This window comes from Mirounga leonina, unplaced genomic scaffold (assembly GCF_011800145.1).
Source record: "Mirounga leonina isolate KUSES-001 unplaced genomic scaffold, KU_Mleo_1.0 Mir_173, whole genome shotgun sequence".
Lineage (NCBI taxonomy): Eukaryota > Metazoa > Chordata > Mammalia > Carnivora > Phocidae > Mirounga > Mirounga leonina.
The window spans coordinates 23846723-23860740 of record NW_023270447.1 but is presented as its reverse complement, the minus strand read 5'-3'; the positions used below and the strand labels follow the sequence as shown (position 1 = coordinate 23860740).

General features: G+C 40.3%; 1 protein-coding gene across 2 annotated transcripts; it reads right to left on the bottom strand.

Moving 5' to 3' along the window:
* Nucleotides 1–2583: 2583 nt before the first annotated feature.
* CUNH1orf52 (chromosome unknown C1orf52 homolog) lies at nt 2584–13289 on the bottom strand. Of its 2 annotated transcripts, XR_004681621.1 has the most exons (4): nt 11975–12259; nt 11550–11674; nt 11134–11332; nt 6135–6371 (listed from the first exon to the last, which is right to left on the bottom strand). XR_004681621.1 is itself a non-coding variant. In XM_035018140.1 (3 exons), exons 1-3 carry the CDS (start codon nt 12248–12250, stop codon nt 6298–6300), a joined length of 549 nt encoding a protein of 182 aa, XP_034874031.1. In that variant the 5' UTR covers nt 12251–13289; the 3' UTR covers nt 2584–6297. The 2 variants fall into 2 exon arrangements, 1 of the variants encoding a protein (XP_034874031.1); XM_035018140.1 differs by lacking the exon at nt 11550–11674 and having other exon boundaries at nt 2584–6371; nt 11975–13289.
* Between the last annotated feature and the right edge of the window lie 729 nt (nt 13290–14018).

Here is a 14018-nt window from a genome sequence, read left to right as displayed (position 1 = left end):
TTAAAAGGAAAAAAAAATAGATTTTATGCCTTCCATATTGGACATATGGATTCCAGATGCTATGGAAGAAATGTTACTGCTAAGGCTTTTAGGCCACTTTTTATAGTTGAGGAGAGGATTGGAGGGGACAGCCTGAGGCAGAGCTTGGTAAAAAGAGGAAAGGAATGGGGCGCCTGGGTGGCTCAGTCGGTGAAGCGTCTGCCTTTGGCTCAGGTCATGGTCCCAGGGTCCTGTTCTTCCCCCCTGTTCGGCGGGAAGCCTGCTTCTCCCTCTCCCACTCCCCCTGCTTGTGTTCCCTCTCTCGCTGTCTCTGTCTCAAATAAAGATAAAATCTTAAAAAAAAAAAAAAAAAGACGAGAGGAGGGTCCTATTGCCTGGCAAATCCTCAGCATGTGTGCGTCTGTGTATGTCTTCAAACCAAAAAACAAGCAAAAGGGTCTTAAGCTCCCCCTGGCACAGGAGCCTCCGAGGAGTTAGTTCTGAGTTGGTTTGCTTGTAACTTTGCTCTCGGGCAAGTCACCTCCTTAGTTGGAAGTGATTGTTTGTTATGCCATTGCCGGTTCTCTCAGGAATTCTAAATTTAAAATGTTAATGCGAACTCCCCAGTGTGCCAGAGAAGGTGGCTAGAATTTTGGTCCCATGTAGAAACGGAGACAGGTAATTATGCCAGGAATAGAGCTGCCCTTTTACTTCAGTAATATGCACCAAGTACTCCGTTTCTCCCTTTTCGGAAAATGGTAAACACAGGGAAAGGAAAAGGAGTTCCAGACCCTGGAAACCAAAATATTACAGACACACAGGAAATGGCTTTTCAAATCCAGCCTGTAAACCCGTCATTTTGTGGGCTCATCTGTGAACCTAGAGAAGAGAGACAAAGATGACAGAGAAGCCGTTCCTCCATTCTGGCAAGGCTGTACCAGAGGACCTCTGGAGGCCTTCCCACGCCCTGGTGCTAGGATTCTACACCCAAGCCATCATTTGAGAGATTAGAAAAAAGCCAATGAAATTTGAGGCCAAATTTATGACTTAAAGCTATTTTACTTTGCTTAAAAAATTGTAGACTTTGAAAAGCAAGTGAAAAGCTAAAATATATTTTTGGAGGGAGGGGGGTATATTCTCAGCCCTATTGCTTTAAGGCTTTCAATGAAAAATACTCCAAATATGTGATAAAGAAGGTACTAAATCATTGAAATATGCATTAATCTTCCTAAAACACTTACATATTGACTATGCTTTCCATAGCATTAAACAAATACTGTGGCTCTGGTTAGTGAACAGGTTTTGGATTCATTAATTCTCCAAATGTTTGTATTCTGAGTGCCTTCTAGGGATAAGACATTCTTTGAAGGAAACACATACAAATTAATAAATCAACCTATGGGTTCATTCGGGCGCTGCTTCCTCCTCTTCAGTGCAGCGTGTGCCCTGGGTCTGGAGCCAGACTGCCTGCCTTCCTGGCTCTACCACTCTCTGTACCTCCGTTTTTTTCCCCGCGGGGAAGTAGGGCTAGTAATAGCACCTACCTCATCAAATTAAATGAGTTAATACATGTAAAGCACCAGGAACAATGCCTGGCACATAGTAATGTAACCAAATCCAAGTTTATCCGCCCGATTCACAGCAAAGACAATCACTAAGACAGGTGTGCAGCCAGGAGAGGGTTTATTCGAGAGGCAGCCGAACAGGGAGACGGGACGGCAAGCCTCAAATCCACCTCTTGAAGGAGTATCAGGGAAATGTAAAGGCATCTGAAAAAAAAAGTCCAGGTAAAAAGTTGCAGCTGCATTTATTAGTCTGCCGGGGCGAGTAGCCCCATTAACCGTTTGGTTACTGGTTCCAGTAAGTACTCCGCAAATGTTGGCTATTTAGCACAGGGAAAAGCAATGGACAGGTGCAGATCTAGAGATAAACAGAGCAAGGTGCACAAGAGATGGAATACTTGAGACTCTCATCTGTGAGGATAAGAGGGAGTTCCCGAAGTTGAAAGGCCAGGCCAAGCAAACGGTACAAGTGAACACACAGAACTATGAAACTAGCATATCTGGGGAATTATAAATGGTTCATTAGAGCTGGATTAGTAAGTGTGTGAGCATAAGTGGAGAGAACCCTTAGAATTTAGTAACTAAACCCACGTGATGGGAAATGAGGCAGAGGGCAGATTTGGGGGTTGACGGTGATGCAATTAACCAGAAACAAAATACAGGAGGTGGTATGGGTATTGCCACAGTGTTTGGTTTTGCATATCCAGTATGTGAGGGGCTTTTAGACTCAAGCAGAGATGTACAAGTGGATACACAAATCTGGGGGTTTCCGAGAACATTCTGGCAAGCCATACAGTATAGGGAACCATCAGAGTGTTACTGATTGTGGTAGCCGCGAACTCCGCTGAAATCGTCAAGGACCAGCGTAGAGAATGAGAAGGCAACAACAGGCTACACTGGCGTTCCAGGGCAGCTAGCAGAGAAGGAGCCAGAGAGGAGAGAACCTGGGCAGCGTGGGGCCTTGCAAGAAACCAAGGCAGTGAAGAGTTTCACATCAGTTAGGATGTTTTTGATGGAAAATGACAGAAAACTGAACTCAAACTGGTTTAAACTGTCAAGATTTATTGGCCCAATAACTGAAAACACAAGCCTCTGGAGGATCACTCCCAAACCAGAGGTGAAAAATTCAGTTCACCATCAACAATTAGTTCTATTGAGTACCTTTTATGTGCCAGGCATGGTTCTAGTCAATGAAGAAAACAGGCAGAGGCCCTCCTCTGTGGACTGTACATACAAATGCTTCTTGGTACCTTTTATTTATTTTGCATTACAATGCAATGCAATGCTTTAAATTGGGAAAACTATGTAAAGGGAAGACAGGAAGCTTTAGAATATAATGACAAGTCCAAAACACTTGCTGGAATTTAACACCTTTTTTGTAAGAATGTCTGGAACTTCTGTACTAAGTGAACTAGGGAAGCAGTTCCGTATGGACACAAAAGGCTAAAATCCGAAATACCACCAATGACACTAAAGTCCAGCTGTGGTTTTAATTAGTCAGAAATTTGACTTATTCAAAGTTGTTGAGTTCATGCAGATACCTGTAAAAAACAATTACATTTAAAAAATATCTCTAGTAGGGCTGTGTGTCTAAATGGTGTGGCAACATGTTATATGCAGGTCATGTCCAAACCTGCGTTAGGCCATTTACATTTTAATTATACATATTATATATATAACATATATATATATAGTTTGCAACAAAAGAAAATCTCACTCTCAGCCATTATATCCAACTAAGGACTATTGGTTTTCATGTCCCTGCCCCCTCTCCAATGCCTTAGTTCATGCAGATACTTCACTGCTCTACGAAACTACTGCAACTGGTCTGACTTGGTTCTTTCATGTCCTTTCTCCTTATGGCTACCAATGTGACTTTGCTAAAATAAAGATGGATCCTTTTTTCCTAACACAGTGCTTTGCACCAATACGTACTCCATAAACTTTATATGGAATGGGATTACAGATTCTAGCCTGAGCTCTGAAGCTAACTCATATATTTGTGGGTATGCTGGTTATCTGGCTAGGCCTGTTTTCCATTTCTTTAATTTGGAAATGATAAAGCCTACCTCATTAGGTTTTTGGAAACTATGTGATTGAATTTTGTGAACTCAAAAGCACTACACGGCATTTAGCACTTACACAAGGATTTAGACTAGAAAGTTGCAAATTTGCAAATAAGTCCAGGTAATATGAGTATTTTAATGGCTAAAAATCAGTGTCAATTTTCTCAGTAATGTTCTTTGATTCCAGTTAGAATGTTTTCCACAAAACTCCTTAAAGCTATTTACTTAGCTTTTTAAACTTTTTTAAAAATATGGCCCACAGATGCTTAGTTCGTCTCAAATTTTATCCTTGCACAAAAGAAAGTCATTTCTGCCTGATATGGCTTAACTTCTTTAAAGATGAGTAAACAGTCAAGTATCAAGTGACTTGACTGTCAGAAAATAAACAACTTGGATAGCGGTCCCTTTCCCCTTCTGTTTTTGGGCCGTATTTTGAAAAGAAACCCAATGAGATACAAATGGCAGAATGAGACTGCTCCAAAATACTTAGCCTCCTTCTTCCTAAAGCATCTCCTCCCCCTCCTACATTAGAACTGCTCAAATAGGCATCCATCTCCCAGCAGGGCCATGAGCTCACAAGTGTAGCCACTAGCTGTCCTCGACTATCAACCCCCCTTCCAAAAAAGCAGTATTTATTCCTCCCCACCACCCTCATTCTGTTATCTTCTAGAAGGGGGGCTCAAAGCATCACTAGAGACTGATCTAGTGAGCTTTTGTTCTGTCATACTTACTGATGTAAGTTGGAAGTTGAACTAATGGGTGATAAAAAGAGGTTAGATTTCCCGACAGTGGCTTGCTGGGTTTTGTTTTTTTGTATGAGGTTTGCCTTCATGCTAATTTTTAAATCTTTTAATATTTCAGTAACCTCTTGAGATACCTGCTCCTCCAATACATGTATCCAGACAATAGCTTTCTCTAGATTTGGGAAGCACAGACTCAAAATTATTTCATTGTAGTTTGGGGTCACAGTGGAGTCATGCTTTCTCACTTGATGCCACTCCCTAATATGATACTACAGCCCTCCAAATTATTCATATACAAAGGCTTTAAACAAAAAGTTTCTTGTTTTACCGATTACTTCCACTTTGGGAATCATGTATCTATGAACACAGAGGATACACAGCTACAGAATTAATCTTTTTAAGTTTGAGATGTACTGGAAGCTATCATACTGTTATATTCCTTCCTCATTCCACAAAAACACCATGGCTAGCATTATCACTTCTACGCCCTTTACAAATTTTAATCTACTTGATCCATGTTCCCAATTAAATTTTATAGTTTTTCAAATATTGGTTCCCAGTATTGAAGAAAAACAACTGGACTGAGGATTTTTTTTAAAAACTCAAAGGCCAATGTCTTTAATTCTTCTTAAACACTAAAGGTGCAGTGTCCTGTAATTAAGTCTTGTCCCTGAAAGGTATTAAGATTCATGGAACGACTGATACAATGTAGAGCCTCTCCTTTTTATAGTTCAAAATGCTACAAATAACTGCACTGCATTTTGGACTATAGAAGTAAAACCAAAGATGATTAATTTCCTCACTACCCCTTGCTGATTTTGATTATTACTAAATGCAAAGCATTAAAATAGGAGCCATGTACAAAAACACAACAGAAGTAGTGTTATCAGATAAAACACAAGAAGCTCAGTTAAATCGGAGTCTCAGATAAACACATTTTTAGTGTATGTCCCAAATATTGCACATACAAAACATTATTTGTTGTTTATCTAAAATTCAAATTTAACTGGGTGTCCTGTATTTTTATTTGCTACATCTGCCAATTCTTTACACAGAATCCTTATCTTCAGCAAACTATTTACCAGGGAAATTAATGAATACCATCACATAAGGCTTACATGATAAAGTGCAGTGATATAATCAGGGAAGATCTCCCTGCTTACCACAGAGAGCACCTGAAGACATGGCCACTGCAGTCCCTAGAAGATAAACAAAGTTTGGTGGGCAGGTAGTTCAGGGTGATGATTTTGGAGTTCAAGTATCCTTAGTTAAATCCCCAGATCACTGCGGAATTTAACTAAGGAACCTTGGGTAAGTTAATCTCTCTTATTATAAAATGAAGCCCCTAGTACCTGCTTTCCCAGGCTGTTTGAGGATCAGAGAAAAAGTATCCACAAAGCACCTGGAACACAGGAGGCACTCCTAGATGTTAATACCTACTATTAAAACATCACAAGGCAAAAAGGGTACTTGTCACGGACAAATATTCAAATGCTAATGTTATGCAATAATAGTAATACTGAATAAGTAATTTTATTTCCATGATCTATTTACACTGTACAAACACTGTTGAAAAGCACCCTACAAGTTCACAGTACAATATATTTACTTTAAAAATATATTCCTTTATAAAAGGTTCATAGAACATTGGCATGTCGACATGTGACAAAACTCTCAAAGCATGTCACCAATTCTGTGATAGCAAGAATGCTTCCATGTGTTGTCAATTTCACAATCACAAATCACCACTTGAGTTTTAAATAAAGTTTTAAATAAAAAATGAATTCTACAGTGGAAAGTTCCCACAGCAATACTTATTATTAGTTAATTAACATGTACTTTCATGGAGATGTTGTTTCATAATAATTTAAATTGTCAACTTAATCTGCCCAAAAAAACCGTTTCAACAAGTTTCGCAGTCCAGAAATTCTTGTCATTTGTTGTTTTCTACTTTTTCTTCTTTGTTGGTTCTCCTGGTTCTACTTTGCGCTTTTTAGAAGTATGCTCATCTTTTTCATCATCTTTAAACAGGAAAGGAAAAGTTTCAATCAGTAATTAAAAAAAAAAGTTAAGTATTAAAATTTCATTGACTTTAGACCAAAATCATTATCCTCAACTTATGTGTCTTCCAGTTTCCTAATAAAAACCAAAAATTAACTTTTAGAACTCTAATTTTAAAGTGCAAGTAAAAACAAGAAGTTTTTTTAATTGTAGTGTCATACAAAATTCACAGTGACCTTTTAGTGCTATATTAAGGTAGTTTAAAATGAGAAAATCCGACTTGTTCTGAAAAAAAGCTATTCCTATATGTTCCACAGTATACACTTTGTGTATATTTAAATAATCTACATGTTGTAAAAATGGAACACATTCTATTCTTTTTACCAAGGAAGAGTATCAATCTAACTATGATATTATTTAAGTATTTAAGTGGCCATTGGCTGTTCTTTCCCTTCCAATCTGCTTTCTCTCCCCGCAAAACAACTCCCTTCCATATTTATAACCCCTGTCCTTTTATTTTGAAATTTAAAAAGCACTCATTGGTAGATGTTTCACCAAAACTGTATTCTCTCTGAACATGTGTGTGGTTTTACGTTAAGAGAACTCCATATAGATAAACATGTAGAAGTTATAAATTTTAAAATACAAATTTATTTTAAGCACATTACTGGATTCATTGTACTTTTGGCTTTACCTTCTCAATCAACAGATACCCAACATTCAACATCTATCACGTGGTGATCTATAAAATATTCTGATGTTGAAAGGGGTCTTCATATTAAAAAACTGGGAAGCTGCAGTGCCTGGCTGGCTCAGTCAGGAGTAGAGCACACGACTCTTGATCTTGGGGTTGTGAGTTCAAGCCCCACGCTGGGTGTAGAGCTTACTTAATTAAAAAAAATTAATAATAAAAATGTAAAATTGGGGAAATGCTGCTTATATCACACCATAAACTCCTTATGGAGGAAATACATTTACAACCTAAGCCTTCAATTCCCTTCTGCTAACTGTACCATACTCAGAATATCTCCTTTGTTGATGTGGAGAATAATTAGAATCAACAGCAGATGATTCATCTTCATTCACCTTTCAAGCATAGTATGGTGATGTTATTCATGTATTTCAGAAAGCACTTATGGATTTACAAAGGCAGCAAGATAAATTAAAATTCAGATCAATGAATCATCCTAGGATTTCACAAACCAGAGTTTTAATCAACAGTTTATCATGTAGACACAAAAATAATGTACAAACCAACTGATATGGCACACAGCTCAAATAAGCCAAAGCCTTTGTTTTTTAAATGGAGTTTAATTAACACCATTGCTTGACTTTGAAACTGTCTTCATAGAATAAAAATTGAAATTATTTTCTAACTCTGCTATAAAATCCACCATTGACATATTATTAAAAAGATGATTGTGGGTGCCTGGGTGGCTCAGTCAGTTAAAAGCATCTGCCTTTGGCTCAGGTCATGATCTCAAGGGTCCTAGGATCCAGCCCTGCATTGGGCTCCCTGCTCAGCGGGGAGCCTGCTTCTCCCTCTCCCTCTGCCCGCCCCCCCTGCTGCTGCTTGCTCTCTCTCTCTCTCAAATAAATAAAATCTTTAAAAAAAAGATGATTGTGAGACACTTGTTAATCTGCTAATTTTAAATAAATTTACTGAATTAACAAAAAACATAAATTACTAGGGCTGGAAAAACAATTTCCTATCAGTAATTTGAACCGGAGCTTCTGCCATCTAGTGACATAACAAGGTATTGCTTTAAAAAAACCATAGGAAAAATGAAACAAAACCACCCTGAAATGTTCATTTATCAAGATTATTTAGTCTCTACTCTGTACCATATATTAGAGGCATTAGTAAGGAAAAAATTTTTCTATTATGGAATTCATGCCACCTGAGGTAAGTAAGTTTACATTGTTAATATGAACTTTCTAAATTCTTAAAAAAAAAAAAAGAAAAAGCATTACCTACTTTAACTAGGATTTCGTGGTTAAGGACTTGTGAATATCTAAGCCTTACTGATTTTCATTTCACAATTACCAAACAAAAAGTGCTGGTAAGTAGCAAGCTTCGATGAGTTTTGAATCCTTCCCAGCTTTTATTTTTTTAAAGATATTATTTATTTGGGCGTCTGGGTGGCTCAGTTGGTTAAGCGACTGCCTTCGGCCCAGGTCATGATCCCGGAGTCCTGGGATCGAGTCCCACATCGGGCTCCCGGCTCAGCAGGGAGCCTGCTTCTCCCTCTGGCCCTATCCCCTCTCATGCTGTTTCTCTCTCTGTCAAATAAATAAATAAATCTTTAAAAAAAAAAAAAAAAGATTTTATTTATTTATTTATTTGAGAGAGAGAGAGACACACACACAGAGAGAGGGAACACAAGCAGGGGGAGTGGGAGAGGGAGAAGCAGGCTTCCCGCTGAACAAGGAGCCCGATGCGGGGCTCGATCCCAGGACCCTGGGATCACGACCTGAACCGAAGGCAGACGCTTAACTGACTGAGCCACCCAGGCGCCTCTCTTTCCCAGCTTTTAAAGAAAAAAAAAATCTGGAAGAAGTTAACTGGCAAAAAAGGCCAAAGTGCAAAAAATGAGTAGAAAAAGTAAAAATAATTTAATAATCTAAAAATTAGATAATTTAAGAATATGGAATTTCTTAAACAAGGTATTTTATTAAGTTAAAAAATACAGGTAAAAATGATCAATTTTATAGTGACTTTGTGAACACAGTACGGGATTCTAAAATGGCAAAAAACCCTTCTAAAAAGGAAAGTATCTAAAAAAGAAGACAGTTATATTTAATAACCAACATTACAGTCCAAATTAAAGATTCCAGGATTATCTTTTAACTTTATGATCCAGCTTTAAACTGTCTGAGCACTGGGTCCTTTTGTTGTTTGATACTATGTACACTTTCTGATAGAGGACCATCATATAATCAAAAGAACATAAATTAGGAGAATAACAATATTATTTGCCACGTATTTCGGACTTCTATCTGAACTCAATAGACAAGCTGGAAAAAAGATAATTCTTTCTGCTTGTTTGTCCTGGTATAGAATCCTCACGTTTTCCATATAGGAACAAAGAGAGAGCACCAGCCTATGGTACCTTAGTTTGAATATCAACTCTAGTGTTACTTCCGATAGAACAGCTATTTCTCAAGCACTACAGCCTGCAAAACATCAAGAGAATAAACCCCAGCGTACAGAGGCATCATATCCATGAGGAGGCCTGAATCTGAATTCTAATTTCACCTCTTCCTAGCTGTGTGAATTTACTTAGGCCAATTCTTTAATCTGAGATTATTTCCTTGTCTACAAAATTCATTATAATAATGAATTATGTACCACTTCTGTACTAGGTTGCTAAGAGCAATAAATTTTAAAAATTGTGTGAAAGTACCTATTTTACGGCTTGGCATTTTCTAGTTTTGTGATCATGGACAAGCCACATTTCCCCATATGATTTCACAAGGTGTAGGATTAAACATTCATGCAAAAAATTTTTTTATTAATTACATAATGCTATACAGTATGAGGTATTTGGATTTAAAAGGATGTCATTTACTGAATATATGCCTTCATTAGTGACTTCTAATCCACACTGGAAAACAGTGAAAGAAATGGAAAAGCCAAGTAGAATCAAAACTGAAGAACTCCTATCAGTTATTCTTTCTCCTAAACAAAACTCTCTGATTGTAAAAGGAGCTAAGTAAGGAGCCCTGGATTCATGAGAACATCAGAAATTAAACAATTATCCACTGAGTATTTAAAATATACCACAAACTGTACAAGAACTCATTTTCATAAAGATGGACTTATGAACAAATAAGCCCATAAAAGATGACAGGTGCAATCAATAGCATTAGCACATACCAGGTACAGAGGAGCAAATAATTTGAGGGAGGTGCTGACATTTTTTTCTTCTTTGAATTGGATTTTGAAGGATGAATGTGTTTACCAGCCAAAGAGGGATGGAAGAACATTCTGGAGTAAGGAGCAACATATGCTGAAAGGCATGGAGCCATAAAATAGCATGGTCTATTCAGTTTTCAATTTTAAGATCTTAAAGGGCTAGAAAAAGCACCATTTGAAATGAAGGTGGAGAGAAAGGCAGGGCCTATCAGAAGGCTTTGACTATGCTGTTGGTGAAGGATTTTAAGCAGGTGAGTTACATAATCAGACATTACTTTTAGAAAGTGATCACTAGCTGCTGTGTGAAGGATGGAATGGCGGCTGGGTAAAAGTGTGTAAGCAGAGATTACTGTGGTTACTTATACTCTAAATACAAGATGAAATTATGACAAACAACTCAACTAAGTCATTATCTTCCTATTACTATGTAGTACTACTCAATTAACTTCATTTTGTCACACTAATTTTGGCTTTAAACCACAACTGCTTTAATAGAAAATGAAGCCTCCAGCTCTTCAAAGCTGCAATCACAAGAAAGAATCCATGAATTAACCGGCTCTGTTTTAATAGGGCACCATAAATCATATATATGACTGGTTGAGATATCAGAGGTTTCACTCTAAAGCCTGAATAACTTAAGATCTTCTTCTAAAACGTAGTAAATACTACTGGTTGAGCTTTCAGACACTTCACTTCAAAGCCGAATTTACACAATCTTTCTCAAAACTGCAGCAAAAATAATCATACACCGTAACTGATTTGTTAAATCGCTAGGTTTAAATTTCACTCATTAAATATCTTATTCTTTTTAAACTCATCACAGGAACCAAGAGGTATTATCAACGGAGTCTGACTCGCCTTACCTGATTCCACTGTCTCCTCCCCTTCCGGTAGAAGCCTAGCTTTCTTAGCATTCTGTGGGGCATCATCACCATTGTCCTCATATATGTTAGACCACTTTATTGCCATATCCAGCTCTGGAGGGGGAGGTTTCTTCTCGGTAGTGTAGGTCTCCGGAGGTGGCACATAGTTTGACTTCCATATTTTGAATTCTTTTGGAGGCTGTTAAGCAAACACATTAAGAAGCACCGTGACGAACCGAGGTTCCCACAATCGGTTATGGGCACATGCACCTCCCTGCCGTTCGCTCATTGTTCAGGTTGACTTTTTTTTTTTTTTAAGGTTTAAAGACATTTTTTTTTTCCATCAAAATCATAATACTGTTAAGTGAAAAGCCAAAGGGTTCCCTATACGAATAAAGCTAATAACTTTTAGTTACCAAAGAAGAATCCAGTCTCAGAGATACTACGCCAAGGCTGACCCCTTCAGGAGGCTGCAGCAGACACTGTTGGAGGCAGCACCGCAGGCACTTCGGCGTCAAAGGGAAGGGGTCTCGGGGAGAAGCTGCAGCGGGGGGGGGGCGGGGGAGTCACCACCGTTAGTCCTCGCAGCGCGGGGTCGGGGCACCGAGCGCGGAGGTTTGGGTCTCCTCACAAGGGGGCGGGGGCTGCGGGCCGGTCTGACACCCACCAAGCTGGGGAAGGGGGCCCGGGCTCCCCAGGGCTGGAGGTGGGAGGGGTGGCGCGGCATCCCGCAGGAGGTGATTGCGTGTGGGGGAACGAACTGCCGGTCCCCAGGAGAGGGCTCAGGAGGAAGGGGGCGGAGGCCGGGGCCACGATCGGGAAACCGGGTCGGGAACCTCACCTCCTCAGGCGCCTTGACGACGTGCCTCTCCCAGTCTATCTGTTTGTTGAGCGGATTGTAGAGAAAGGCCGGGCGAGTCACGCTCCGAAACAGTTCGTCGGGTCCCGGCAGCCGCTTCTCCGCCTTGTTCCCACAGCCGCCCGCCGACTTCGCAGGATCTGGGGTCCTGCGATTTGTTTCCTCCGGCTCGCTATTATCCTCCTCGCCCGACGAACCTGAACTGCTGCTGCCGTAAGCCGCGAAATAGCTCAGGGGGTCCTTCTCCTCGGCCGCCATGACGGCTGCGCGCGACGACCGTGGGCTCCGCCGGAAGCCGGAAGCTGCTTCAGGGCCCGCCCCGCGGTTGGCTCCGCCCCAAGTCTTGCGGTAGAGCACAGGGCCTGCGCCCCCTGACGGCTGCGCCGAGCTCCTGCAGCCCCTCTCGGCACTGAGGCGGGAGGTGGGGAGCGCACGTTGCGAAGCAGGGGCTGCTTTAGGCTCCTTCCCGAGGAACTGTGAGAAGAGACAAGTCCTGTACCAGTGGTCCCAACCAAACTTTCAACATTCAAGAAGCATTTATTAAAGGCATACGAGAGATAAGAATTTGTTTTTTCACTGCCACTTCACCTTAGCCATCGCCCAGAGACTCCAGGATTTCTTCCCGATCTCACTGCATCTCCTCTTCAAAATGAAAATTACTCTCAGTCTGGTTGCTTCCCACAGTCACCATGGAAGACCTCTACGGGCGGTGGACTTATCAAGTCACAAACTAAATCCTCTCCTGCTCGACCTCATTCCAGCGGGCTCTGAAAACTACCTTTGATGAAATTCCTCTTGGATTGCATCTCACCACTCGGTGGGTCTTCCAAACTCTCTGGCTTCTCATTGTCAGCTTCTTTCCATTCTTGCTTTGCCCTGTATGGCCCTTAAACGCTGGTGTTTCCCAACGTATTACCATCTTTCAGCAATACTTATCATTTTGTAGAGGGCATTACAAAGTTGCAAGTCAGCCCATCTCTTTCCATGGCATTAACTACCTTACGCTTGTGACTCCCAAATCTGGGTTTCCAACCCCAATCTTTCCATCCAACCTCTGGACCAGAACTCCCCTTGGGGCTTAAGCTTTCCATGTGGACATCCTGCTGGGGCTTCAAACACCCACTCACTAGATCAGTAACCTGTCTTTCCATATGATTTGTTTCTGTATGTGTTCCCTCTCTTAGTAATTGATATAACCTAGTCACCAAGAAAACTAGAACTCTTTCACTCCTGGTGATCTAACAGGGAATGATACTTAAATGAAAGTAAAAAAGTTGGTTGTAGGGCGCCTGGGTGGCTCAGTTGGTTGAGCATCTACCTTCGTCTCAGGTCATGATCCCAGGGTCCTGGGCTAGAGTCCCACATCGGGCTCCCCCTGCTCAGTAGGGAGTTTGCTTCTCTCTCTGCTGCTCCCCCCGCTTGTGCTCTCCCTTTCTCAATAAATAAATAAAATCTTAAAAAAAAAACTGGTCCACTGTTGAGTGCCTTTGGGGTTGGGGTACCCAGTTTGAGTAACATGAATCTCTGTTATCAAAGCCACCAATAGCCTCTGTGTGACCAAGTCCAAGGGCTGCTTCTTCCTTCACCTTTTAACAAGATAGGCCTCCTTTATTTTTTAAGATTTTTTTTTTTATAATTTATCTATTTGTTAGAGATAGGCCTCCTTCTTGAAACACTTTTTTCTCTTGCCTTTCACTAGATCATACACTTTAGTTCTTTCCTATTTCACAGGGCTCTTTTCAGTTTCCTCTCTTGCCTTCTTCTGTCTCACCTCTAGATGTGAGAGCACCTTAGGCTCAGTCCTGGATCATCCTTCTTTTCTATGAACCTTATGTTTCAAGGTGAATTCATCAAGTCCCATGGTTTAAAATACCATTTTATGCTAATAACTCCCACATTTATATAACCAGTTCAGAAGTATTCCCTGAACACCAAATCCTTGTACCCAATTTCCAACTTCAGTGTCTAACAAGCACTGCAAACTTAACATATTTCTGGTAGATTTTCTACCAAGATGGTGGTCAAC

Coding starts and splice junctions, on each gene's coding strand:
- CUNH1orf52 (XM_035018140.1), bottom strand. CDS start 12,250: ATGGCGGCCGAGGAGAAGGACCCCCTGAGCTATTTCGCGGCTTACGGC. Junction 11,333..11,974: donor TCGTCAAGGCGCCTGAGGAG/GTGAGGTTCCCG, acceptor TTTGCTTAACAG/CCTCCAAAAGAATTCAAAAT. Junction 6,372..11,133: donor GGAGGAGACAGTGGAATCAG/GTAAGGCGAGTC, acceptor TCCTGTTTAAAG/ATGATGAAAAAGATGAGCAT.